This window comes from Lepidochelys olivacea, assembly GCF_965140295.1.
Source record: "Lepidochelys olivacea isolate rLepOli2 genome assembly, chromosome: 23".
Taxonomy (NCBI): domain Eukaryota; kingdom Metazoa; phylum Chordata; order Testudines; family Cheloniidae; genus Lepidochelys; species Lepidochelys olivacea.
In genome coordinates this window covers 1,680,297-1,706,794 of record NC_140433.1, presented here as the reverse complement: position 1 = coordinate 1,706,794, position 26,498 = coordinate 1,680,297, and the positions used below count along the sequence as shown (strand labels likewise).

The window sequence follows — 26,498 nt, the reverse complement described above, 5'->3', positions numbered from 1 at the left end:
GACCACGCTCCCTCCCCAGGCCTCAGCTCGTGCTTTTCTTAATCCAAGCGGACGCTCATATTTTGTTAGTCTCTAGTCCCTTGCATGTGCGGATCTCAAAGCACATTGCAAGCACTAATCAGTGAAGCCAGGGGGTTACCCTGTTCTTCCCAGCCTGAAGAAGCAGGGTTTCCCTTCCCCTCTGGGTGTCACCCCTTTCGGCTTCAATCTGCTGTTCCCACGGCGAGATATTTTTCTGACAAAAAAATGTCTTTGACCAAGATACAAATTTAGTCCAAAGTTTTTATTTTACAGCAAAATATGTCAAAACATTTCACACCATCTTGGTGAGCCCCACTCTCTCCCTCTTTTATTCCCCCTCCCCGACTCACAGCTTTCTGAAATAAAAATATATATTTTCATTTTTTCTCAAAGGACATGTCTGTTTGTTGTGGCCAGCTGTAGCTATCATGGTGAGAGCTCCTGCATCAGTTTCAATCTAGTTCAGCCATCACATGCGTGAGTGATTGCAGGATTGGGACCCACGTATATGGCAGAGAGAGGGAAAGAACCCGGGAGTCCTGACACCTACTCCCCTGCTGTAACTGCTAGACCAGCAGTGTCCAATACGTTCACCGCTAGCCACATGTGATGAATAGGCTATTGAATTGTGGCTAATGCACGTGGCTTTTTTATAATGTGGTGAATAAGAAAAATTCAAAACCACAAGTGTGGCTAGCATCATGGCTAGCATCAAATTTCTATTGGACACCGCTGTGCTAGACCCTCACTCCCTTCCCAGAGCTAGCAATTCTGAGGATTTCTAGCTCTAGGAAAGTGTGTGTGGGGGGGTCTAGTGGTTAGAGCAGGGGACTAGGAAACAGGACTCTTGGGTTCTTTTCCGGACTCTGCCATATACTTGGATCCCAATCCTACAGACACTCATGAGCACAACTTCCTCATCCTCTCCTCTAATAAGCCACACTCCCAAGCTCCACCACTTAAGCCAGGAATAGAACCCAGGCATCCTGTGCATCAACCACAAAACCATGAGCATTCCCCATCTGAGGGCTCTCTCCATTCCAGAACTGTGCACGACTTTGGAGATATCTTGGCATTAAAAAGAAAAAACGTGAGTGACCGCCAGCAGTAACTTGTCCAGGAATATGCAGCGTCAAGACCTACAAATGAGATCGTAGCATGGAAAAACTTCCTCCTTTACACAGGTCCAGCCTTGCTACCTTGGGGCCATCATATGCTTACCCTGTTTGTTTCACAATCAGTGACTGCGCTCCTGGCATGTCTGCTGACGACTCCTCAGCGGGGGAGGGCACAGACCCTGTACTCGGGAGGTATGTTCCAAAATCCACTCGCTTTTGGGGCAAGGTCAATTTCCTGGGGGTCGACGGGTGACTGCAAAGTGAAGTGCTGCAGGACGGAAGTAAAGACCAGGAAGAGCTCCATGCGGGCCAGACCCTCGCCCAGACACACCCGCTTCCCTAGGGGAACAAAGACAAATAAAGGAATCCTGGCTGACTGTCCCAGAGAGTGAACAAGACACCCCGTCCCTTCCATGCACAGAGCTCAACACTCCGCAGTCACACCCATGCTCCCGCAACTTAGCCTTGAAGGAGTTCATTTGTTAGGAATGAGGCCTGATCTATGGGGGGCTGGGGAAGAGGGAGAAATGCTGGTACCTGAGGAAAAAGCCACAAAAGCATGGTTCTTCTTAAAGCCGCTGTTCTCATCCAAGAAATTCCCAGGGTTGAAGCGTTCTGGGTCGCTGAAGTGTCTGGGGTCCCGGAGGGCAGAGCCCAGCACGCAGAAAACATCTGTCCCCTAGTAAGAGAGGTGGTTCTGGTTGTTTGGCCAGCTCTAACTATCACAGGGAGAGCTTCCTCATTAGTTTCAATCTATTTTAGCCAGGGCACGTGTGAGTGTTTGCAGAATTGGGACCCATGTATACAACAGAGGCAGGGAAAGAACCCAGGAGTCCTGACATCTAGTCCCTCGCTGTAACTGCTAGGCTCTCACACCCTTCCACAAAGCAAACCTGCTTTGCCTTCTCCCCAGGAGCCAGAGTCAGCAGCGCAGCCCCATAGAGCATGTGGGATGCTGGCACGGCTTGTGCAAACCGGCTAGCCAGGCGTGGGGGGCTTGGTTTGAAGTCGGAGCTCTCCTTCGCCTCGGTGCACTGCCTGCCACACCCAGCCGGTCAGGAATTGCACCCCTGGGTCTCCCCATGCCTAGTCCTGGGCCCTCTCCTCTGAGCCAAACTGCAGCTGTGAATGATGGAGAAATAGCACCACTTTCCACAGTATGCATCCTATGCAGTGAGCTGTAGCTCATGAAAGCTCATGCTCAAATAAATTGGTTAGTCTCTAAGGTGCCACAAGTCCTCCTGTTCTTTTTGCGAATACGGACTAACACGGCTGTTACTCTGAAACCTAGCACCACTTCGTGGCTGGGGAAATCCCAACACCCCAGCCTGATTGTCCCACCCATGGAAACAGAGATTTGTAGTGATCTTTTTAGAGAATAAAACAGAGGCCGACGGAGAGCCAGGCCTGCCAACGCCTGAGAGCACCCCGTAACTGTATTCGACATGTGTGCGCATGCACATATTTCCTCTGGTCCTGAGCAAGCTCAGGTGACGATCATCTTATCCTGGTGTCTGTTCAAAGCCACATCTCAAATGCAGCTGTCTCTGGGGTGCAGAGCGATAGCTAAGCAGAGCACAACGCGAGGAGAGGGAAACAGAAATGTTCACAGACACTAGGGCAGGCTCCCAGGAAGGGTGGCCGCCGGGGGTGTGTGTGTTGTATTTTAAAACGTAAACGGGGCGTTCGCACTAAGCTCTGGACTCAGCACCTTGGGCAGCATGTAGCCCTGGAACTGGGTGTCTCGGATCACTGCATGCGGAATCCCCAGAGGGATGATGTTGCTGAATCGCTGGATCTCGTGCAGCACGGCGTGGGTGTAGGGCATGCGGCTTCGGTCCTCAGCAGCTGGGCTGCGGTTTCGGCCGACGACATCATCGATTTCCTGATGCACCCTTTCTGTCGAGACCCCAGTGGAAGGCATGTTATGGACACAGGGAGCATGTGGCATGAAACACCCCAGCCAAGTTGTGGTCTAGGGGCAGGTCATGGGATCTGCCCCGCTGCTGCCTGAACTGTTCTTATTAGTATTTCGGTAGCACCGAGAGGCCCTGTCTGAGACAAGGGTCCCATTGTACGTACCCGTGGTAAGACCGTCGCTGCCTGAAAGAGCTTAACATCTCAGTAGACAAGATACAAAGGAGTACTACCCCTGTTTGACAGGCGGAGAACTAACCAGTATGGAGTTAGTGATCGACAGCAGTTCACACAAGGGGTCAGCAGCTGACCTCCAGTCTAGTGAATTAACCACACAGTCCACCTCATCCGTTAGAGCTGGGGTGGGGGTGGGGGGTGGAGTCCAGATTCTCCAACCCGGCACCAGCCCCAGCTCCACCCTTATATACAGTAGAAGAGTTTCTTAGAAGCCAGTGCTTCCATAACAGAGGCTAAAGACACGGAAAGAGGCCAGACAAGGGCTCTGGATTCGCTCTCTGGTCCACGCGGTTGGCTCAGTTACCGATAGTCTCCATCCTGATTGGCACAGCTGGAGTAACAGCTGGTAACAAAACAGTGCGAACCAGAATATCCATTTTGTGGGCAATTTGGTGATTTCAAAATTCGTTTCGATTCCAAAATGGAACCATCACAGCCACAAAAGAATTTAAGAATTTCCTGCCAAAAATAATGTTTAAAAAAATCATTTTGGGTCAAAGCCCTTTGGTTTCGATTCTGAACATTTTCATTTCTTTCGAGTTGCAATAATATAAAGTTAAGAAAAATCAAGATGAATAATTGGAATGTTTTGCTCCAAAACTGTCGAACTGGGACATGGCTGTTTTCTGAACACTTCCTTCTGATCTTTTCTAAACGCAATGTTGTTGAAATAGAGGGGAAGAAACCCATTCTGTCGGAAACCTTTAAACCAGCCCTACTAATTACCTTGTACCTCTGGGTATTTCATCAGGAGCAGGAACCCGTATCTCAAGGTGGAGCTCACCATCTCTGTCCCACCGAAAAACAAGTGGACTACGCTCAGTACCAGGTTCTTAGTGTGGAATTCACTCAGCGGATTTTGCTTTTCCTTGAAAGAGGAAATAAAAAAACCCCAAAAAACTCATAGCTAATGATGCCCAAACAGCAGGGTGACAAACAGAGGAGAGAAATATTTGCAGCTCCAGAATTCATGGCTGACGTCTCTGGTTTCACGGCCAGACCAATACACTTGTGAGTTAACCTGAAAAACTAATGAGGACGTTAATTTGATCGTTCAATATTTCTAACGCAGTATTTTGAATCAACAGGCAGCATTAAAGCCTCAGATCAAAACACTCCTATTTCTCTCACAAAATACCATAGGTCAGAGGAGGGGGCTGCTTGGAGGCACACGGCATTGCCTGGGTATGCACAACTCTCTCAGGCGCTGTCTTGTGAGCGTGAAGGGGTTCCAATGCCGTTGCTTGAGCACGTGGATTATTTGCATGGGAAAGGTGGTTTGGTAACCATGGGCCTGACCTGGTGGGGTTGTTTGCCCCGGAACAAGTCGAGCGGGCCTAAGACGCTACTCACGCCCACTTTGCACTGGGGTAAATAACTGCGCTGAGTGCAGGGCAGTGGAGAATCAGGCCCAGTGCATCGAACTCTTGCCCCAGGAAAGCGACACAAGGGAATTATGGACCACCCGTCACTTGTGGTGTTCATCAAGGGAAAGGAAAGCCAGGGCGTGGCCGGGATGAAGATAAAGGGGATTCTTTCTACAGGCCGTTGGTCACGGACAGATGTGGTGATGCTCTCTGGCTCTGTGGTTCCCAGCCTGTGCGAAGGAATATCCCAGAGTCCACTGGAGAACCCCCCTAAAATACCACCCTGGCCCCCACAGCTCTGTACCTCTTCCATCTTGATGAGGAAGGCATCAATGTAATCCCGAGGGCAGCCAGGATCCAAGGTCTTCTGGTTCCTCTGCACCCGCTCGGTGACGAAGTTGTGCAGCACGTCAACGTGCTTAAGAATCCGGTTGTGGGGGCCGGGTAAGAAGCGCATGATGCCTGGAAACATCTCGTAGAGCTGCAGGGGGAAGGCGGGAGAGACATGGAAAGCTCCTTTAGCAGCGTGGAGAAGGAGGGGGCGGCCACTCGTGAGCCCGCCCCGACTGGACGTCAAGCGGGAACTGGCTGCTCAGGCAGCCCGACGACCTCCGTCTCACTGCTCCCCCGGCTGGCTCAGAGCAGCCCAGGAGCAGCCGCAAGTGGCAAGGCCATCCCCAGGCGTTTCAAAATCATGAGTCTGGCCCTCAAAATCGCAAGAGTGGCTTAAAAATCCTGAGATTTTAAAAGAAGACTAACGATGGCTTTGGAGAGCCGTCCATGGGCCAGCTGCTCGGCGTTGTGCTTTCAGGCTCCTCTCTGCACACACGAGGGCAAACTTGCATTAGAAAAAAGAGGCGGGCTAAGAGTCTGACCCAGAGCCCATGACTCCAGGAGCTGGGGCTTTTAGAAAAGACACCAGAACCCCGGAGGCTGGTGATAAAATCTCCAGCGGGGGCCAGCCCTGGAATCCCCGCCTGCGTCTTTGGTTCTGGGCTGGGAGGAACCCCACTTCTGCCCCTCCCAAGATGTCCCGCCTCCTCAGCTGGGATTCCACAGTCTCATTTTGTGAGCTGCTGAGCCCGGTTTTCTGGGCCGGGCCCAATTTCTGTGCCATGCCTGGATAGAGCTACTCACATGTGTGTGCCCCAGATCCAACAGACTGGCTGCTCCGCACCCCAAAGGCATAGGTATGAAGTGCTGTAGCAATCAGGTGTGCTGGGCCACGCCTGCTGCTTTGCCATCCACACCCAGGGTCCCACTGACTTCGGTGGGCATCAGACTGGGCCCAGGGAAGGCACAAGGGACGAGGGATGAGCTCAGTGGGAGACACCAGCAGCTGTGAAGTTAGCTGCCCTCTGTAACAGGTGTCTGGTGGCGCACTGGGGCCAGTAGGAGGGATAAGGCCTTGGGATCTTTTCAGGACCGAGCCCCCGGTGATGGCTCTCCATCCAACTGCAGCAGGATGGGGAGCGGTCAGGGATGAAGGGCCAGATCTACAAAGATGCAGACAGGCTCCCAAGTCACACTTGGGGGTTGGGTGCCTAGCGTACTTAGGTGCATCTTTGGGCACCTAAATACCTTGTAAAATCCAGCCTGGATTCCTAGCTCCCTCCCTGCTCTCCTTCCAAGGATCCGTTCGCTCGCTGCCACTCCAGGACCTGACCTGGGCTGCACAGACCCCCCATGACCCCGGCAAGCATCACCCACCTGCGTCCAGGGGCTGGTCAGCTCCAGGAAGAGGCTCTGGATGACGTCGAGTAAGCTCAGGAACGTCTGGTCCTGGTAGTCGAAGCGGTCCCCGAAGGCAATGGAGGAGATCACATTGGCCACGGTGTGGCTGACGGGGAGGCTGGGGTCGAAGGGAGAACCTGGGGTGGCAGAACAGACTGTGCTCAGCTGCCGGGAGATGCCAGGAGCGGCAAGAGGGGGAATATCCCTCGCCCATCAAAGCCGCCTGGGGTTAATGGTTCACTGCGAGGGGCAATGACGCGTGGGGATGGGCAGCGCCCCCTCCTCCTCGCCAAGCTGGGACCAGGGGGATTTTTCATCCTTTTCCAACTCTTGGGAGATAGAAACTGAAATCTCTCGATGCATGGACTTGCCCCCCTTTCCGCTCCTCAGTGTGACCCTCTCTGCTCTGGAGCTGAGGAAGCCGATGGCTGGGCAGCTGATGCCCACTGCCCAAGGCACGAAGTGAGGGAGAGGCCGGGAGAGGAACAGGGCCCAGCAGGCCTGGCTCTACGGGCCAGGTTTTCAGAAGAGCTCAACACAGGGAGCCTCCAGCGAGAGCAACAGAGATCCCCTGCCCCTCCTCCGCGTGTGGAGAACCTAGACCCTCCACCCAGGCCCCGCAGCCCCGACGTGACAGACACAAACCTTTGGTTTTCCTGATCTCCTCCACCAGACACCGAGCTTCCTCCGCGATCCTCTCTTCCAGGGTCCTTTTCCCCATCCCCAGATTCCTCAGGGTGGTGACCGAGAACTGGCGGAGCTGTCTCCACCGCTCGCCGTTCGCTAAGATGACCCCTGAGGACGAGAGAGGGAAACAGACGGGGCTGAGGGACAAATGACAACCAGCCAGGGAGAGAATGGAGGGGTGTCTGCAAGAACATGCTTGTGAACAGAAAATGAAGTGGATCAGTGGGATCGTTAAACTGGGTTGGCTGTCTTGCCTGGAGAAATCCATCGCTCAAAGTCAAAGTCCCGTCAAAGTCATTATTCTCAAATGCTGCTGTTGCAAGACAGGCCCAGTTCTGCTAAACGCTGCATCCGGTGAAACCGGTTGAACGTTGCTTAGGAATCCCTCAGGGCATCTCGCTGGCTTTCCTGGCATCAAACATGTTCTTTTAACCCCCAGGATAAGTTCTCATCAAGCAGTTGGACTCTACCTTTGTATCTGCCCGCTCCTGAATGTTGACCTCCGGTGTTAGGAGACACAGCTAGTCTAGACACGGTGGGTCCAGGCTGGGACATGCTAACTGTGTGGAAGGAGTTATTCCTGAGCTGGGGGGTGTTTCGAGAAGTGATCAGGGTATGGCAGACCCCGACACAGGGGAAAGGTTAAAGGAGCTATAGGAAGACTGGTCTTGTAGTTATGGTGCCAGCCTGGTACTCAAGAGGGCTGGCTTTGGGTCCCGACTTTGCCACTGGCTCCCCGTCTGTGGTATAATTCCCATTTTCCAGACAAGTGACTGAAGTACTTACAGGGGAAGTGACTCACACATAAACACTTCGGTTTCTCATGTGTAAAGTGCAAATCCAGCTACACGCCCACCTCCCGGGGCGCACCGGGGATCAGCTCTCTGAGAAGCTCAGCTACTCTAGGGAGGGGGGCCGAGCGAGGCCTTCCAGAGACTAACCTAGGTGGTGTGACTCAGGGAAGACGACAGCGATCAGAAGGGTGACGAGCAGCTATCGAGTGTGAAGCCCAAGGGTTCTAACGAGGAGCACGGGGCAGAAATTGTGGGACACTTTATTAGCCAATCACAGGTGAATGCATTTTAGGAAACAACAGAGGATGAACTGGATGGGACTCCATGGCCACTGATTTTGGTTGCCCAGCGTGAGACCCCTGGGGTCTGAATTTAAAGAGGTGCTGAGCACCGGGAGCTTCCATTGCCCCCAGTTGAAGTTGTGGGTACTGCACCTCTGAGCCCCAGAAAACCAAGCCCCCCCAGTATCAATGGCTCCTTGTGAAGGCGTTGGCCCCTGATTCTGGGTCGCTCTCAGGGGGAAGTTGAATAGTTCCCTAGGGGACCTCGGGAATTCATTATCCCCCCAGCCCTGCGACCGCTCAGTCCAATAAGGGAGGACGGGCCAACGTCAAAGAGATCCAGAAGTGAATTCCACGTGAGCCCAAAATCTCAGTGCTTGTGGCGTAGGGTTGCCAGAACGCCCGGTTGAAAAGGGACGCTGGTGGCTCTGTTAAAAGTCTGGTCGGCAGCGCAGCAGGGGACCGGGGCTAAGGCAGGCTCCCTGCCTGCTCCAGCTCTGCGCGGAAGCGGCTGCCAGGTCCTTGTGGCCTCTAGGCTCATGGGCTGCCAGGGAGGCTCCGCGCGATGCCCCCGCCCCTAGTGCCGGCTCCGCTGCTCTCATTGGCTGGGAACCGCAACCAATGGGAGCTGCAGGGGCGGTGCCTGTGGGCGCAAGGGCAGCAGACAGAGCCTCCCTGGCCACCCTGCGCCTAGGGCAGCGGTTCTCAAACTGTGGGTCGTGACCCTGTTTTAATGGGGTCACCAGGGCCGGCTTAGACTTGCTGGGGATGAAGCCAAAGCCAGAGCCCCATCACCCAGCACTGAGCTGAAGCCAGAGGGCTTCAGCCCCAGGTGGCAGGGCTCAGGTTACAGGTCCTGGACCTGGGGCTGAAGCCCTTGGGCCTTGGTCCCCCTCCTGGGGTCGTGAAGTAATTTTTGTTGTCAGAAGGGGGTTGTGGAGCAATGAAGTTTGAGAACCCCTGCTCTAGGGGCTGCAGGGACCCCACACCCCAAACGTCCTCCCGCACCCCAACCCCCTGCCCCAACCCGGAGTCCCCTCCCACACCCAAACTCCTTCCCGGAGCCCGCACCCAACCCCCTCCCGCACCCCAACCTCCTGCCCCAGCCTGGTGAAAGTGAGTGTGGGTGGGGGGAGAGTGAGCGATGGAGGGAGGGGGGATGGAGCAAGCAGGGAGGGCCTCGGAGAAGGGGCGGGGCAGGGGCGGGACCTTGGGGAAGGGGCGGGGCAGGGCGCAGGGCAGGGGTGTTCGGTTTTGTGCAGTTAGAAAGCTGGCCAGCCTAGTTTTGAAATCTGTCTTTGTTCCGAGCCTTTTGGAAACCAGTCACCAAAAAACCCGCCAGCCAGACAAAAAGAAACGTGAGTGAGCGAGTGGCCGTGACCCCCGAATACCCAACGGGGGGGTGGGGCGCTCCCCCCGGGGTGTGCCAGAACCAGCTTCTCATCCCTGCTCTGCCTGATTTGGAGCAGCGGGGTGAACCCAGACAAGGGCCCTTCTCCCGACCGGTTGGTGAGCTGGGTAGAGGGTGGGGCGATGCTCCGGCAAGGTCCGGCGGCCGGCAGCCGGCCACAAGGAGGAACGCGGTGGCTGCCCAGGTTGCAAGCCAGTTGTGCCCTCCTGCTCACCATAACCATGGAAGATCCTGTCCAGCGAGGGCATGCCTCCTCTGCCACTGAACTCCTCCGCGTGGTCCACCAGGGCCTCCTTCACCGCCTCGTGCCCGCACAGCACCACCACCCGCCGCGGGCCCAGGAGCACCGTGAACACCGGGCCGTACTCGTCCCGCAGCTGCAAGGGGAAGGAGCGTCAATGGGAAGAAGGAAAGACCAGATGCTGCACTGACGAGGGAGGAATACGGGCCTAGAGAAAGGATCAGCTGTTGGCCAGTATCCCTTGTGAGAACTTCTCCCCATCCAAGCCCAGGGAGGCCCTTTGGGAATCAGCGAAAGTGACGTCTGAGGATTTGGCCCCTACATTTTTCCACAGGGGTGACTCAGCGACCCTGCATCATTCTCTTCTCGTTTCATTTGCATTTCAGCCGTGAGGTACCCCGGCCCACTTATCATGGGGCTGGGTGTGGTGCGAAAACCTGCCTAGATTACAAAACAATATGATATTGTCTGAGCATTTATCAAATGTATCACACCACCGAGACGCCAATTACTCACCGGGCATTCAGGTGGGAACTGGAATTATGTTTGTTGCTTCATTCTCCAAAGAAGAATATACGTAGAAAAACCTTTTAACGAGGGAATGGCACTTGCTCAGGGGGGGCTAAAAAATCGATGGCTGTTAGACAATAGCTGAGCTCGCCTTGGGCTGAGAAAGGACCGGGAGACTTGGAATCAGGGCAGACTCCCGGCTGCGCACTCGTGGAGAACAATGGGCCCTTTGGAGAGAGGGCCATTCTGTGCGCGTTTTTCTGACGCTCTGACGCATCAGCCTCGGTTGACAAATCGCCGTTCAGTTATGAAAAACAGCAAAAAGTGTCTATTAATCGTATTCCCCCCCAAAAAAGCTACTTGTAGCACCAGATCTTCTCAGGTGGCTGGGCAGGTGTGGGTAACTGAAGGCCAGGAGGCAGAGGGGAAATCTGCTATGCACTCCCTCTGGCTACTTTGCATTTCTCTGGCTCCGGAGCAGGTGAGAGCAGAGAGTGCATGCCAGCAGATCCAACACTTAAACTTCATTACAAGATTGAAGGCTGATCATTGATGTCTTCCGAAATATCACATGGTAACGTTCACGTTCAGTTTCTTGTTTACTGTCGATGTATGGAATTATTAACTGAAACACACACACGTGGAAATTCCCAGACAACGAGTCCATCAAGATGGAGGTACGGTTGAGAATACATCTCAATAACGTACAGTAAAGTACACGATATAGGGGAATTGTAACTAGCCCATAACAGCTCATTATAAACCCAGGAAATTCTGAGTTAAAGTTAACTCTGTCTTGTGACAAAATAAGTGGGAAACATTTCTAATGTGCCTGTAAAAATCGGCTTCATCTTTGCTGAGCTCACAAACACTGAACTTAATCGCACGTGTATTAGGGGTGTCAAAGGACAAAGTTAAGGTTATTTAACATGTTTGAATTTCTTTTAAGTGTAACCTCAATCGGGTTTACAATGTTCGGTTGTAGGAAAATTATTACAGCCCTCTCATATATTTTACCCTAAGGTACAGGTGAGGACCCTCAACCTTAGCTCCGCTTGGCTTTTCCCTGGGAATCTCCAAAGGGTTGATTTTCACATGCTGCTGACTTACCGCCATCAGTGATGTGAACAGATCCCCCCGGCTCAGCTGCAGCGCGTTGCCCAGAAGCGGCAGAGGAATCGGTCCAGGGGGAAATTTTCTGCTTTGCTGCTGCCGTTTCCACTCCCAGAGCAAAGCCAGGCACAAAATGCCAGCAGCCAGGACAAGAGTGGCTGATCCCCCGAGCTCCATTGCGCGGGGAGCCGGTGGCCAGGAGCAGCTGGAGGCTCAGATGTGGGTTCCAGGAGCTGAATCTCGTGGTACCTGGGACGGATGATCCAGGTCACCTGGTGTTTGGGTGTGTAGGTATTCCCCAGAGCTGGGCGCAACTCAGAAATTGACAGTCCGTGGGTGACTTTGCCACCAGTCACTGGGGTGCTGGCCTTTTGAATGCCTTTGGAATCACGAGGGGATTGTAAAACATCCCGTGTCAAAGCCGTTCTGGGATCCAGGTCCTTGAGGCTGTTCTGTTTGCTTGTTTAAGCCCAGGCCATGTGGCCAAGTCTTATGATCAAGGCAGCAGAGCAATGATCTTCCAAGAAACACCCGTGCAAGATAGCTGGGGAAGGGCAGTGACCTGCGAAGAACGCACACAGATATTTCCGTGTGTGGGACACGGAGCCGAACGGCGATCTCCCGCACGCTGCCTCCGCACTAACACGTGGAGGTGAGTCTCTGCATGTGGCAGCCGGTGCTAAAAGCGAGAAAGCTGGGCCCTGCTCGAGGAAGGACGCAGCTCCAGAAAAGGACACGGGCACAGACGTCTAGGCACCCCAGAGATCCTCCAACCCCCCTGCTCGCCTGCTGCCTGCAGTCCCCAAACAAGCGCCGAAGTTTCTAGGAGTACGCAGCCACACATCCTCTGGCTGGGCGTTCCCGCCTCGCTTACCTGCAGGGACGGATGTGGTAGGCGTGCTCCGAGCCCACCTAAACCCACATCAAAGGGCCGAGGAGGAGGCACTCCCCTCGCTGCCTGGAGCCCAGCCGCTCCAGCCCTCTGCCAGGATGTGGGCAGCTCTCCTCCCCACTCTGCCTGGCCTGGGGCTGGAAGGTGAAGTTGGAACCTTCTCCCCCGAGACCCCGGGCTACAGGGTGTTCTGTTTCACTCTCTCCGGTGGAGGCTGTCCCCCTGGAGACAGGCAATTCGACATGCCTTGGCCAGGGGGCTGGAGGCTGGTTCCCACACCCTTGGGGAGGTGCTGATCAGTACGGCCCTGGGGGGCAGGAGGCGATGGCAGGAGGAGGAAGTTCTGATGGGGGGCTGCCACTGGGTGACCAGCACCCACCATTTTCCCTGTGGGTGCTCCGGCTGGGTGCGGGCTCTGCAGTGGGGCCAGGGATGAGGGGCTCAGGGCTGGGGCACAGGGTTGGGTTGCGGGGGGTGATGGCTCCTGCTGGGTGGGGCCGGGGAGGAGGGGCGTAGGACTGGGGCAGAGGATTGGAGTGTGTGGGGGGGTGAGGCCTCCAGCTGGGTGCAGGCTCTGGGGTGGGGCCGCGGATGAGGGGCTCAGGTCTGGGGCACAGGGTTGGGGTGCGGGGGTGTCACGGAGTCCTGGGGCGATGCTCTGGAACTGCTCCCTACGAAGCCAGGCAGGACTCTGGGGGAGTCTCCTCTTGGGGAGCAGCCTGTCTGCAGGACACACAGCTCCCCCGGCTTCCACCTTCCTGGGTCTGACCTCCGAGCATTCAGCTTCCTCTGCCCCTCCGTGCGCTTCCCCCAGTGCGTCCGCCTAGGCAGGGTCCTGGGGAAGCCAGAGGGTCCTGCCCCCCAACTCCGCAGTCAGACGGGACTCTCAGCCAGCCAGTAAAACAGAGGTTTATTAAACGACAGGAACATGGTCTAACACAGAGCTTGCAGGTGAAGAGAACCGGACCCCTCAGCTGGGTCCATTTTGGGGGGCAGGGAGCCAGACAACCACGTCTGCCCTTCACTCCATGTCTCCAGCCAGCCCCAAACTGAAACTCTCTCCACCCCCTCCTCCTCTGCGCTTTGTTGCTTTCCCGGGCCAGGAGGGAACCTGATTCCTTTGTTCTCCAACCCTTTAGCTCTTACCTTGCAGGGGGGAAGGGCCCAGGCCGTCAGTGGCCAGGAAACAGGGTGTCGGCCATTGTCTGTGTCCAGACCCCTGCACACACCTGCCCTCTAGGGCTCTGCAACGATCAAACACCCTTACCCCACCCCCTAGAGACTTAAAAACTGCCTAGGGGAAACTGAGGCACCCCCACACTATTCAGAGGAAACATTAAGAACAGTCCCGCTTCGTCACAGGGGAGTGATGGCTCCTGCTGGGTGGGGGTGGGGATGAGGGGCTCAGGGCTGGGGCAGAGGGTTGGAGTGTGGGGGGGTGAGGCCTCCGGCTGAGTGCAGGCTCTGGGGTGGGGCTGCAGATGAGGGGCTCAGGGCTGGGGCACAGGGTTGGGGTGTGGGGGGTAATGGCTCCTGCTGGGTGGGGCCGGGGATGAGGGATTTGGGGTGCAGGCTGCCCCAGGGAGAGAGGAACCCCCCAGCTCGCCCAACAGCAGCACCTGGGCTGGGCTGGTGCCGCAGGATGGTGGCTCTCCCCTGGCCAGGGCAGGTCGGGGCTGGGCTGGGGCCCCTCTCCCCGCCGCGGCAGGGCTGGGGCTGGGGGGAGGCATCTCTCACCGCTGCAGCACCGAGCGCCTGTGCAGAGCTGGCAGACTGCCGTGCGGCTGCAGCTTAGAGGAAACGTAGGCCCCAGGAGTGTAACCCCCCCGGGGACGCAGTGACTGGTCCCTCTCCCAGCACGGGGGAGACGCCCGGCCGCACCTGCCCCCTCGGCTCTCGGCTGTGTCAATGGGATGCGGACGTGTGCACAGTGTCCTATTGACGAGTGTGTAGAGACCCCGCTCATTCGAAACAAGAAACATCCCTGGGGTCAATGGGGCCAGCCCCTCGCTGGGGTGAATGGGCCGTAGCTGCATTGGGGTTAATGGGCCAGGCCCCAGCTGGGGTGAATGGGCCGTAGCTCCATTGGGGTCAATGGGGCCAGCCCCTCGCTGGGGTGAATGGGCCGTAGCTGCATTGGGGTTAATGGGGCCAGGCCCCAGCTGGGGTGAATGGGCTGTAGCTCCATTGGGGTCAATGGGGCCAGCTTCTGCTATGTGCTGGGCAGGTAGCAAGGTTTCAGGTTCCTCCGTCCCCACTCCCAGGGAGTTGGACTTCACCCCACCCGAGCCAGGCCTCTGGCTTCCTACCCGGCGGGTACGTAATTATTATTCCCCCACCAGCAGTGCCTGGGGCCCCCTGGCGGAGATCAGGATCCCCCACTTCGCTTGACGTTCTACACACCCACAGAGCTCACGCCCCAGCCACACAAAGGGTGCGTGTGGGTATGGGGGAAACTGAGGCACAACGAGAGGCAGTAACCTGCCCAGGACTGGAACAGAGTCCAGCTCTCCTGAGTTCCGGCCCACTGCCGGCTCCACCCTGGCCCGCTCACCGACTGCGTCTGTATTGTGGGGGAGTCGCAGCCAGTGGGACTGCAGCGGTGCCCTGGCCCAGAGGTGGTTCTGGCCCTTGGCACTGGGGGGGCAAAGTCCTGCCCCTTGCTGCAGAGCGTTGTTTGCAAACCCTGGGAGGGATTCTCAGGGGGCAGGTCCCCCCCGGGGTGTGGCGCAACATCCCAGAAGTCTTTGCTCCTCTCCTCAGCTCTTGCCCGTTCCAGCTTCCGTCTGTCCCCGGCCTCCTTCCTCCCTCAAGGGACAAGACGAAAAAGACACTCGGACCACAGCGAAACTGGATTGTATTTCACCTGCTCCTCTTGCCGAAGGGGAGTCGGCTTCAGCCAGACCAGGGGCATGGCCACTGCGTCTAGTGCACCTTTTGCACACACACCCAGGCAGAGACAGACGCACACAGACGCAGGGCTGAGCCACCACCCCCGCCAGGGGGACCCGGACACACGCACGCAGAGCAGGGCTCAGGCCTTCCAGCAGGGGGCAGCACACACGCACAGACAGACAGACAGACACATATGCAGGGCTTGGCCCCCAGGGCAGGGACACCCGCCCACGCGTGACCCTCCACAGCCATGCTGCCGGTTTTCTCGTGTGCACAATGCTCCTGCCTCTCCCTGGTAGTGTTTCGCACCAGTGTAACACGCGGTGTAAGGTGCAGGCCGCCGGGGAACCGGGCCTGGCCGCCGCGGCATGACTGCAGCGCTCACCGGGGGACGAGCCGCAGCTGGTACCTGCGTGGCACCTTGCTGAAGCCGTGGTACTCCGGCGTGATGTCAAGGTCCTGCGGGCGGGCGGGCGAGCTGAGGGCGAAGCTCTGCAGGATGGAGGTGAAGAAGAGGAAGAGCTCCATGCGGGCCAGGCCCTCGCCGGGACACACCCGCTTCCCTGCAAAGAGCCACGGGCGTTATTTGCTTGGGGGCCTTTGTGTAACCCCCTGTAAAGAAGACTGAGGATGAACATCCCCAGGGCCCGATTCTCAGTCATGCTCAGGCCCCTCTGGGTAGGAACGGCTCCCTCCGAATCCCTGCCTCCCTGCCCGGCGTGGGGCTGGTGTAAGGGCCCTGCACCTACCCTGCACAGCCGCCAGCATAAGGGGCAGATCCGGGCTTGGCTGGAGGGCACTGCACTGGGGCTGTTCTCTGCCCCCCAGGGCCCATAGGGGGCGGATCGGGAGTGTGGCCAGGGTGCGCTGCACTGTGGCTATTCCCTGCCCTGTAGGGCCCATAGGGGGCGGATCATGAATTAGAGCAGCCCTGAGGCTGCTGTAAGTGACACCACGGACTGGGCAGCTGGGTTTAATGCCCCGTCCTGACCACACCTGGGTTCTGCTTCCCGCACACAAGCCAAGGACTCCAGGGAGGACCCTGGGGACTCCAATTTGCCCAGCTACTGAACAGAGGAGGTGCTCTGACAGCAGTGCAAGGAGTCCCGCTATGAAATCATTGGGTGCTTCTGAGGAGTGTGGGAGCTGGGAGCCGGGACAGCGGGTTTTGTGTGAAGAACCTGAGGGAACATCTCCCTGGCTTGGCGTCTGGAGGGGGCTGGGGAGACAAGGAGACCCCGTCCTTCAAAACTCCCACACTGTCCCCCCACCTCTCACACATGCACCCAAGCCCTCACTCATCTGCTGATGTTCACCCAGCCCAGGTGACGTAAGCCCTACGTGTTCTGGGTGCCTAGGCCTGTGCACAGGGGCAGGATCTATGCTGGCGGACTTGCAAAGAGCCTCGTTTCCGGCGCGCATGGCATGGAGATGGATCTCTGCTTCTGCCCCCCGGCACCCCGCGAATGCAGCTGCTAAAGGAGGCGCTCTCCAGGAGCCCAGAACCGACCTGCAGAGAAGGCCATGAACGCCACGTTCTTCTGAAATCTACCCGCCTTGTCCAGGAAATGCCCGGGGTCGAAGGTCTCCGGGTCGTCGAAATGCATGGGGTCGTGCAGGACAGAATGCAAGATGGGAAACACAGCCATGCCCTGGAGGGGAGAGTTCGGACCTGGCTTAGTGGAAACGGCTCCAGATCCAAGAGCGCGGATGCTTATGGACCTTCCCGAGAGATGGACCAGCGTCTGCCTCCCCAGAGGTATTGGGTCCTGCTTGGGGCTGGGCTTGATGCCTTCTCATGGGCCCTTCCTACAGCCCCCCCTTGTGCCGGGCGCTGCACAGACCCAGAGCGAGAGACGGTCCCTGCCCCAGCGAGCTACAAACTACACAAAGGAAGGTTCGTTAGCCCCATGTTCCAGAGCTTGGCTGTGCTATAAATAACCCCCCTCTCATTAAACCATGACAGTTTCACGGTAACAACCCCCTACACCAGTCATTAGCAGGGGTTGAACCCGTGACTTTCAGCCTCATTCTCAAACTACAGCTATTCTTGAGGGGACCAGCCACTAGAGGGCAGCTTTGCCAGAAAGTTACACGAGGGCTTTGTGTCGTCGTTTCTACCCGTTCGAGGCTGGTGCCCCACACTCATCATTCCCATCCAACAGCCCCCTTGCGCAGGGAGCTGGGGAGTGGGGCCCCACGAGGACAGAACGGCAGCTGGCCGACCCTTCGTTCGGTGAAAAACGCAGCTACAGCGAGGCGGAAATGTTTCAGGAATCCATGGCCATTGTGCCAGATTGGTCACTTCGGGGCGGGAGGGGGGGAATCTGTTTCATTTGGATATTTCTGAAGTGAAATGTGGTGTTGTTTTTCAGTCTGAGTCCACTTTTCATTTCAAAATTTCCTTTTACTACAAAAAAAAATGTAAATCTCTAAAAACGGGCAAGATTGAGACAAACCCTTTCATTCACCAGGAAACCATTTTTTTTCTCTTTTTTTACGTTTCAATTCTCTGCAAAAATTCAATAATTGTTCATTTTCGGTCCAGCCTGAAATAATTTTTTGCCCCGGCTTTTTTGAAAAGACCCAAGAATGGAAACATCCCCGCTCCGCCCCATTCTACCTAGAAGACGCCCAGCTCGGGTGTGGGACGAAGGTTTACGTGACGGGGTTCACCTGAGGGATGGCGTATCCCCTGAACTTGGTGTCCCGTGTCACCGAGTGGGGAGCGCCCAGAGGAAAGATATCGACGAACCGCTGAATCTCGTGGATCACAGCATCTGTGTAGGGCATCTTGGGCCTGTCCTCCATGCAGGGGGTGCGGTCCTGGCCGATCACTCGCTCAATCTCCTCCTGAATTCTCTCTGTACAAACCAAACAGTTAAGAGCTGAGCCGGGCCGAAGGTCACTTTTTCTGCCATTCCCTTATCCTGGTGTGCTGGTATTTCTCAAGTGCCAGCCCATCGACGGTATTCAAGGCTCGTCTTATGGTGACGGCAACGGGTGAATGCTCAGATGAGCTAGGTTCAATTCCCAGCTAGCCTGCCATAACACACAGTCACAGAGACAGGGTAAGGAAGTCCTTCAAGGACTGTGCTTAAGAGAGCCAAATTGGAGTCAGGAGTGGTAGGTTCAATTCCTGGGTGAGCTGTGACAAAACTCCAGGCCTGGGCTTCCTTCCTTTAGCTATATAGACTGGAAGTTCTTCGGGGGGGGGCAGCGTCTGGGCAGCACTGGGGTCCTCCTCTCCCTTGGGGTGCCCTGACACTTGTTGGTGAACAGGGAGCGGAGCGGCCCGGAACTGCCTGGGAACACCGGGTGGACAGAGGCTCCATAAAGTGGGAGCTCTCTGCTGCCATCTGCTGGTCAACATGGGGACAAATGGGCCATGCCTCATTTGCATTTCACTCATGTGACAGTTTGGGGCAAGTTGGTCAAAAATCAGTTAAGTTTTAAGTCGGGAGATAATCAAACATGTTTATCCCACCTGGGAAACGAAAGAATAAGAGAACTGCAGCGAATGTGGCTAAGGTGAGGGGTCACCATAACCAAATAGCAGTCTGCTGTGGTTGGGTAAGTAGACTCTGGACAAAACATGAAGGGGCGAAAGAGGAGGGTTAGGAAAAGTGTCTTGTGTGTGGCTTTGTGGAGGGTCTGATACACCCTTGGTTTCAATGTGAATGCTCACTACAGAGCTGAGGTACCTTCAGGATAGGCACCAATGTGAGTGAAACACGGAGCCCGCTCGGGCTGCAGCTGTGCAGAGCAGCCGCTTAGCTGATACCAGTGCTGAATTCACTGTGCCCCCAAAGTAGCCCTTCCTATAGGGGCCAGAGATGGACCTGCCTGTGGTCTGGACTCCTTGAATTCTGCACCCTGACAGCCTTGGATAACAAACGGTGAGTGGGGCGCAGCAGAGGAGGGATACAGTTAGTTCTAGAGCATATTCCTGCCTCATTCTCTACTCACAGCTGTGGGGGGAAGATGGGGGTCCAGTTACCTGGGGGGGCATCTTACCTAACAGGTGCTGTTGATTTATTAATTGCTGGCTTTCCTAAATTTTATTCTGTCCACCCTCCCCCACACTCCTCCCACCAGCTGAAGCTCAACAAAATCAGACTGGAAATTAGGTGCAACTTTTTAAGCCAGGGCCACATCCCAAAGCCTGGGGAGTTCTCCTTCACTGGCCATTTTCAAACCAAGGTTGGTTGTTTCTCTAAAAGCTCGGCTCCAGTTGAAAGAGGGATTCTCTCTGGGACGTCCCATGGCCATAGGGGTCCCTTCTGGCCTTGGAACCCAGGAATAAAGTTTTCTTTGTTTTAACCCCCCGGATACAATGCCTGGATGGGGAAAATACTGCCTATGCAGGGTTCCCAAGGAAGGCTATTTAGTTTCCCCCAGGTTGCTGGGTGGGGGCTTGATCTGGGGTTGTTTGTGACGTGGTCAGCCGGAGCCCCTAGACAGACCCAGTAACGACCTGTGACATGAGGGTACTTCAGCAGAATCAACAGCCCGTATCTCAGCGTGGTGCTGGTCGTTTCCGTGCCCCCAAAAAATAAATCGAGTGCCGAGACAATCAAATTTTCATGGTGGAATTTGGTGTCCGGATCATTTTCCTCCTAGAGACAAGGGTTGCAGAGGAGAGGTCATGAGTCCCTTGCAGGGCAGAACTGCGGCTTTATCGAGTGCTCTGATTTCAAGCTCTGGGAGGATGGACTATCAAGGTGGATATTCTGATAACGCGGGATAAATTCAGAGGTAGATCGTGTTCGGATGTTGGTTTCAACCAGGCTCTCTTTGGGTTAGCGTCACCCGAGCGGGTCTAGATCGTGCTGGGTAGCAGTTTCCCTGTCTTGTGAAAATGTTCGAGATTTTGGACATTTTGTTTTCTGTCCCGAATGTCAAAATTTGGAACATTTTCATGAATTGAAAAGTGACTCAACCAGGTCGTTTTGTTTCAATTGTGAGCGTTTTTTTTTAAAAAAAAATCTAATAAATACTTTGTACGCAGCTCACATTTCAAAACAAAAAAGTCACATTCAGCTGGAAAACTGAAAATTTTCATTTGGAAACGGGGTCTATGGACAATTTTGAACCTTCAAAATTTTTTCTAATCAAGAAATCCCTTGAAACCGACCCTTTCCTGTGGAATGGTTCGGTTTTGCCGAATTGGCATTTCTCAACGATAAAATGTTTTTCTCGCTGAATTCCCAACCAGCTCTAGATAGGAACAGGTGGAGGCTAAACCAGAATCAGTGTGTCTAACCGGGGGCTTTGCCCCAGTTCAGCTAATCTGGTTTAACCAAACCAGGCCTGGTTTACACAGGAGGTCAGACTAGATGATCACACTGGGACCCTCTGGCCTTGCAATCAGTGAACCTAGGAGTACCAGCCCTGCCGTCCCTGCTGCTAACGGCCCTGACCTGCTGCATCCGGATGAGGAAGGCGTCGGTGTAGTCCTGTGGGGAGGACGGGTCCAGGGTCTCTCTGTGCTTCTGGACGACGCCGGCCACGTAGCGCTTCTGCTCTTCAAAGTTCTCGAAGAGTCGGTTGTGCGGGCCGGGCAGGTGGTCCATGACAGTGGGGAAGAGATTGTAGAGCTGCCGGGCATAACGAAGGGGTCGCAGTGGGTGCCAAGTGATTTCCTCGCACATGGGGCGAGATCCCCCAGCCCCCCGGAGCAGGGGTCTCCGTATGAGGCCTGGGGCACCACAGAGGTCCCCCTTCAGCCATGCCTAGGCCTGGGGAGCATTAAGTGGGGCCTGGGGGAAGTGGTTAAAGAGCACCTAAGCCACGTGGGGGGGCACCAAGCAGCGTCTAGCTAGTGGGGAGGGGACCCCTAAACTCCAAAGCAAGCGGAGAGAGTTGGGATGGCTCAAGCCAGGGCCTGCGTATCTGGGTGTTTGCCCATGGCTCCAGGGCAGGAAGACGAGGCGGGGGGGCGGGGGCGGGGCAGGGTTGGGGCGTGGTCAGGCGAGTGGGGACTCCCTGTTTGATGCTGGACGAGTCGTTAACGACCGGGATAATGCAGCCGAGGGCGTGCTTGGAAAATCGGCAGTGACACCCAGCTGGCAGGAGTCGCCGGCATGTTGGAGGACGGGATTAGATCTCGACTGGGGTCTGGGCAGCGCCCGGCACAACAGGGCCCTGATCTCGGCTGGGGTCTGGACGGAGCCCGGCGCGACGGGGCCCTGATCTTGGCCAGGTCTGGGGAGCCACGACAATGTATGTGCTGATCAAATGTGTCCTTTTCCCCCTCTATCAGCTGGTCCACAGAGTGGATATGAGCTACTACCGCTACCAGCTGAGGGAGCTGCTCCTTTAGTTCAACCGGCAGCGTGGCCTGCGCTTTGGGGCTGGAGCGCTCCGATCCAGTCCCCGCTGACGACCCACCTGGGGGGAGGTTACAGGTGGGATACAAAGGACCAACTCGGCCGGGCCTCGCTAACCCACCCCACAGGGGCTCTTACCTTCACCCAGACAGTGTCCACGCGCCAGAGGTTCGCCTGGATCAGGCTGAGCAGCGTCTGGAACTCCTCATCCTCGTAGCTGAACCGAGCCCCAAAGACCACGGAGCAGATGACGTTGGAGACGGAGCGCCGCAGCACGAAGGTGGGGTCCAAGGGCGTCCCTGGCAGCAAGGGCCGAGAGCCGCTTAGTCGTGGGGCTCGGTCCCACTGGCGCAATGGGGCTGGAGGGGCAAAGGAAGCCCCCCCACCCAGCACAGAGAGCCTGGGCATGCGGATGACTCTGCACCTCCTCCACACCAGCCTCAAATGCCAGGGGCATGGCTGGAGCGGGTCTGCACTCCAGAGATCCCACCCTGCCCAGTGGCATGACCGTGGCAGTAGGGGCGGTAACTTAGAGCAGCCCCAGGGCTGCTGCAGCGGGGGAGGCGCACATGGCTTGCGTCAGCACCAGGCCCCCTGAGTCTCCTCTGCTTGGGCGGTGCCCCACCACTCCTGAAGCCTTGGTTCCCATGCTCCTTCCAGCTGAAATCCAACCTCGTCGCCAGCCTCTCTCTCCGTTCCCATCGCCTGCCGCTCCCCGAGCTCCTGACCTCTCCGCTTTCGCAGAGAGCGGGGCACAGGGCTGGGGCTGGGCTGCCCAGATCCCCCACGGCTGATGCTGATATTTTGGTGCCGTGGAGCCTCCTGCTTCCGCCCCATGTGCCTCATGCTTCTTGTCTCTTGGCCTGGCCCTCTGACTGGACTACATCTCCCATGATGCACCACAGCTTTGACACATGACCCTCACCAAGAGGGGAGAAAGTGATGCATCATGGGAGACGTAGTCTGGCCAGATTGCCCAGGCTGTAGAGGAGAATGGGAACATGAGGTACCTGAACTACAATTCCCATGAGGCCCTGCAGCATCATTTTGAATGGATATTTTATGGTCAAAAATTTCCCTGGGCAACCCCCCAGCTGGAGTCATAACACAGGGAAAAGGAGGTGGGAATTCCCGGGAGTCTGGAGTCATGGGACGAGGAATGCGGGGGACAGTGGGAGACAATTCACGTTGGACCAACCCCAGTTCTTTGAAATACCAAAGCCAGGATACCTTCCGTCTTCCTGAATTCCTCCAGCAGGAACTGGATTTCCTCCTGGATCCGCTCCTCGATGCTCCTCTTCCCCATCCCGAAATTCCTCAGGGTGGTGAGTGAAAATCGGCGCAGCTGGCGCCACGTCTCCCCGTTGCTGAAGAAAAGCCCTGGGCACAGAAAGGCACTCTGTGGGCACGCGCCTCCCAGTGAACGGGGCTCGAGTCTCAGCCCCGCCCCAGCAGTGAGCTCCCCAGCTGATCGCTGCAGAGAAAAGTTCTTCTGCAAGAGATCGTGGGTAAAACGCCGTGCTGCCGTTTCTCGCGGCTTTGGGAGTTTGTCCTTAAAGCCCCAGCTCCTGGAGTCCCGTGACTAGCTGAGAACCTCAGCTTGTATTTAAAGAAGTTCCTACCCTTAATGGGTGTGTGTGGGGGGGGAAAGCTTGAAAAGCTGACCCCTAGAGACTCAGAAAACATGAGGTGAAAGAAAAGGACCTGAAATTCATTATTTTTTAAATAGCTGGTGATTTGGCTTTAAAAAAAACCTCAGGGTTTTTTTGGCAACTGGCTAATGAATGTTTGAATGCTTGGGGCTGGCCCAGACTCAGTTGGGGAGAATCACAGGTTTTCTGTCTGTCTCTCCGTCCCCGACAACCACGAGGACAGTGTCTGAGCGCCCCCCCGGGGAAATCGATAGCAGGAGCAAAGCCCCCAGTGGACTCCAGGCCCTGTGTCGAGGCTCCTTTGTGGGGTGAAACCTCTGGTGGGGCCAGGGGTATAATTTGGATTTTTCAAAGGTGTGAATTTCACCTCGGGGTGCTTTGGTCCAGAGCTGGGTGCATTTTGGATTTTCCGTCAGCGTCCAAGGATGCTGAATCCCAACCTGAGCTGCCATGATGCCGGGAACCAGACTGTTCCTTACCATTGCCCTTGCTGGTCCTCTCCACAAGAGCTAACCCCTCTCGGCCACCAAACTCCTCCGCTTGGTCCACCAGGGCTTCCTTCACTGCCTCGTAGCCCCACAGCACAACGACCCGCTGAGGCCCCAAGTAGATGGTGAACACGGGCCCGTACTTGTCTCTGAGCTGCAGCGGAGAAGCGTCCGTTACTTTCGGATATGCGGCTCTCCTACACATGCGTACGCTGGCCCGACGTTTAGCTAATTAACCCCGGGTGGCAGCGGGCTGGTGAGTATTATCCCCGACCCTGTTCTAGAGACAGGGAAACTGAGGCACCAAAGCAAACTGGTACATCCACAGCCACGCACTGGGCTGGTCGAAAAACGTCCATTGAAATGTTATTTTCCCCGATTGTTTTCGTCCATTGAAATGTTATTTTCCCCGATTGTTTTCGACCAAACACAAATGTGCAGATTTGTGAAGCCTGGATGGGTGGGGCTGGGTATGGTTTTCAATTGCCAACGCCCCAGAGCTTTTCACTTTTTGACAAAAACTCAAAATTTTCCACAAGCTGGAAAAACCCAACCCAACCGAGAAACGTGTTTCGGATCCGCTCTGGGTTAGAACTTTTGCTCGCCAGCCCAGCGCCTGTCCCGCCGACCCACCCCGGCCTGGGGTAACTTCCCACCATCATACTGTGCTGCGGGATTAATTCAGCCTGGCCGTGCCGAGCCTCGACGGGACTACACTGCCCGTGAAAATATCCCCACCCAGCTCAACATAACACCCAGTGAGGGAAGCAGCTCGTTCACGGCTGCATATTAAATATGGCCGAGCAGACGAGCTATTAGCCGTAAGGGCTGCTCTGTAGCCAAAATCATTCGGGCTTCTGTCCCATTGCAGCCCCAGAAAGGACACACCTGGGGCCAGATCCTAAGCTGGTGTAAATCAGCACAGCTCTATTTACTCCAGCTACAGATCTGCACATGCCCGGGAGCCTAATCAAACATCTGGCCTGTAGGACTCTCCTCCTGCCTCTCTGCCCATGCGGGTGCAGGGGGGCGGCAGGACAGGGTGGCTTGGCCCTTTGCCTGTTAGGCCACATTCAGGAGAAGCTCCTGCCCCCAGGTGGGGTTTGTTCTAGGAAGAGCCGGGTGCAGCCTCCCCTCTGGGGCTCCGCCGGCCCCTGATGCGCCAGGCGGAAAGCCTGAGAGTGTCTCTGTAGGCAGGGTTGTGTCTCCCTCTGCCTCCAAGTGTAAGCTCACAAGAATCAGCCCGGAGCTGTGCAAGTCTCCAGCCCGCCGGCTCCTGCTCCTTGGGGCGAAGGGGGAGAAATCAGTTCAGGACCTGAACTCACCTCCAGCAGAGATTGTAACAACGACGGTCCCCACAACTGCAGCAAATTGCCCAGGAGGGGCAGCGGGCGTGGGCCCGGAGGGAGGTTCCTCTGCCTGGCCACGTGCCCCCTCCACAGCAGAAGAAGCAAGAAGGCCGTGAGCAGGATCAGCGGGAGGGTGAAGCCCGGCCAGAGATCCATGGTCAGACAGGGTGACACCCTGGGGATGGGGAGGGTGCCCGGGAACGAGGAAGAGGAAGTGAAATGTAGACACCTCCCCGGGTGGAGACGTAGCAAGGAGCAGGAACTGAACAGCCCAGAGACAGAGGTGGATTCCCAGCCCCTCGGGCCTGGAGCCGCACCCAGGCCTCCCAAACTGGGAACTTTCCCACAGCTTCTGCCCCTGACAGGAAAACCGGCTTGTGCACTGAACAGACCTGACTGCACCAAGCATCTGCGTCCCCCCACAACAGCTTGTTTTTTCAGACACGCCCCCCCAAATTGGGGGGAAATATTTGTTGACTGAAAGTTGAATTTTCCCACTGAAAATGTCAAGAATTTTTGTTTCATTTTCATTGTAATTTTCCAACCGGGGGAGAGGGGATTCAGACAGCAGTACCAGCCGTGCAAAGAGACCCTCCACGGTCAGTCCTGGATAGAAATCCCGGGTGCCTGGTAACGGAAAGAGTTAAAAAAGAGCGGCGCTAACGGGAAACCAGACCAGGCGGTTCCTGGAGGGGCCCTGCTGAGAATCGCTCCCTGCAATCGGCCCGTTCTGGCCCCCAGTGACTGTCGTTGCGGGACCGGGCTGGCCAGAAAGCGAGAATTTCACCGCGTGAGAGAGGGCGAGGTTCGACAGTTGCCTTCACGCCGCGGCGGATTGGAAACCAGGCCTTTGGAAACTGTTCACGAAAAATCACAGGGGAGAGCACCCTCTGGCTACCCCCGGGGTTGGACCTAAGAGACCCAGGTGGAAATCACAGTTCGGTCTGATTCAGGGTCTTGAACCTGGGTCTCTTACCTGCGGGTCCTGGCTTCTGAGCCATCGGCTGTTTTAGGGGCTCAGCTTCTGGCTCTGGTTCGGACCAGCCTGGCCCTGAGGAAAGTGTCACAGGAACAGAGACATTTCCGTGGACCGGTTTCATTTTGACGAATCAGCATTTTCTGACTGGGGAGGGGGGGCAGTTCATGGAAAATAGTCGTCCCCCTCCCCGCGCTACTTAATCGCTAGCACGAGGATTGGTTCCTGGGCCAGTGCGTCTGTGTCCGGGGCCAGACAACCTTTCCCTGTTAGCTGTGCTGAGCACGGATCACTGGGGGATCACGGGTGTCCCTCTGTGAATCTAGAGGATACACACGGCGAGCTGCTGCTTCCGGTTCCAGGCCAGGCCCTACTCCACGTCCATCGCCCCCCAGGCTGACAGCCCGCAATACACGAGTTATTTGAAAAGGCACCATTTCAGAATGTTTTTTTTAATTGATTTCACAGAAGAGGATGAAACAG

General features: G+C 56.1%; 1 protein-coding gene across 1 annotated transcript; it reads right to left on the bottom strand.

Annotated features, from left to right (window-relative positions):
• Nucleotides 1-264: 264 nt before the first annotated feature.
• LOC311511909 (uncharacterized protein) lies at nt 265-25,340 on the bottom strand. The gene is made up of 18 exons (XM_084612840.1): nt 25,016-25,340; nt 23,682-23,844; nt 22,781-22,930; nt 21,689-21,849; nt 20,642-20,818; nt 19,696-19,837; nt 17,895-18,082; nt 16,729-16,870; nt 15,604-15,781; nt 11,429-11,636; nt 9,782-9,944; nt 7,040-7,189; nt 6,371-6,531; nt 4,965-5,141; nt 4,020-4,161; nt 2,851-3,038; nt 1,677-1,818; nt 265-1,478 (listed from the first exon to the last, which is right to left on the bottom strand). The coding sequence occupies exons 1-18, from the start codon at nt 25,193-25,195 to the stop codon at nt 1,297-1,299; spliced, it is 2,994 nt and encodes a 997-aa protein (XP_084468966.1). The 5' UTR covers nt 25,196-25,340; the 3' UTR covers nt 265-1,296.
• Nucleotides 25,341-26,498: the final 1,158 nt, after the last annotated feature.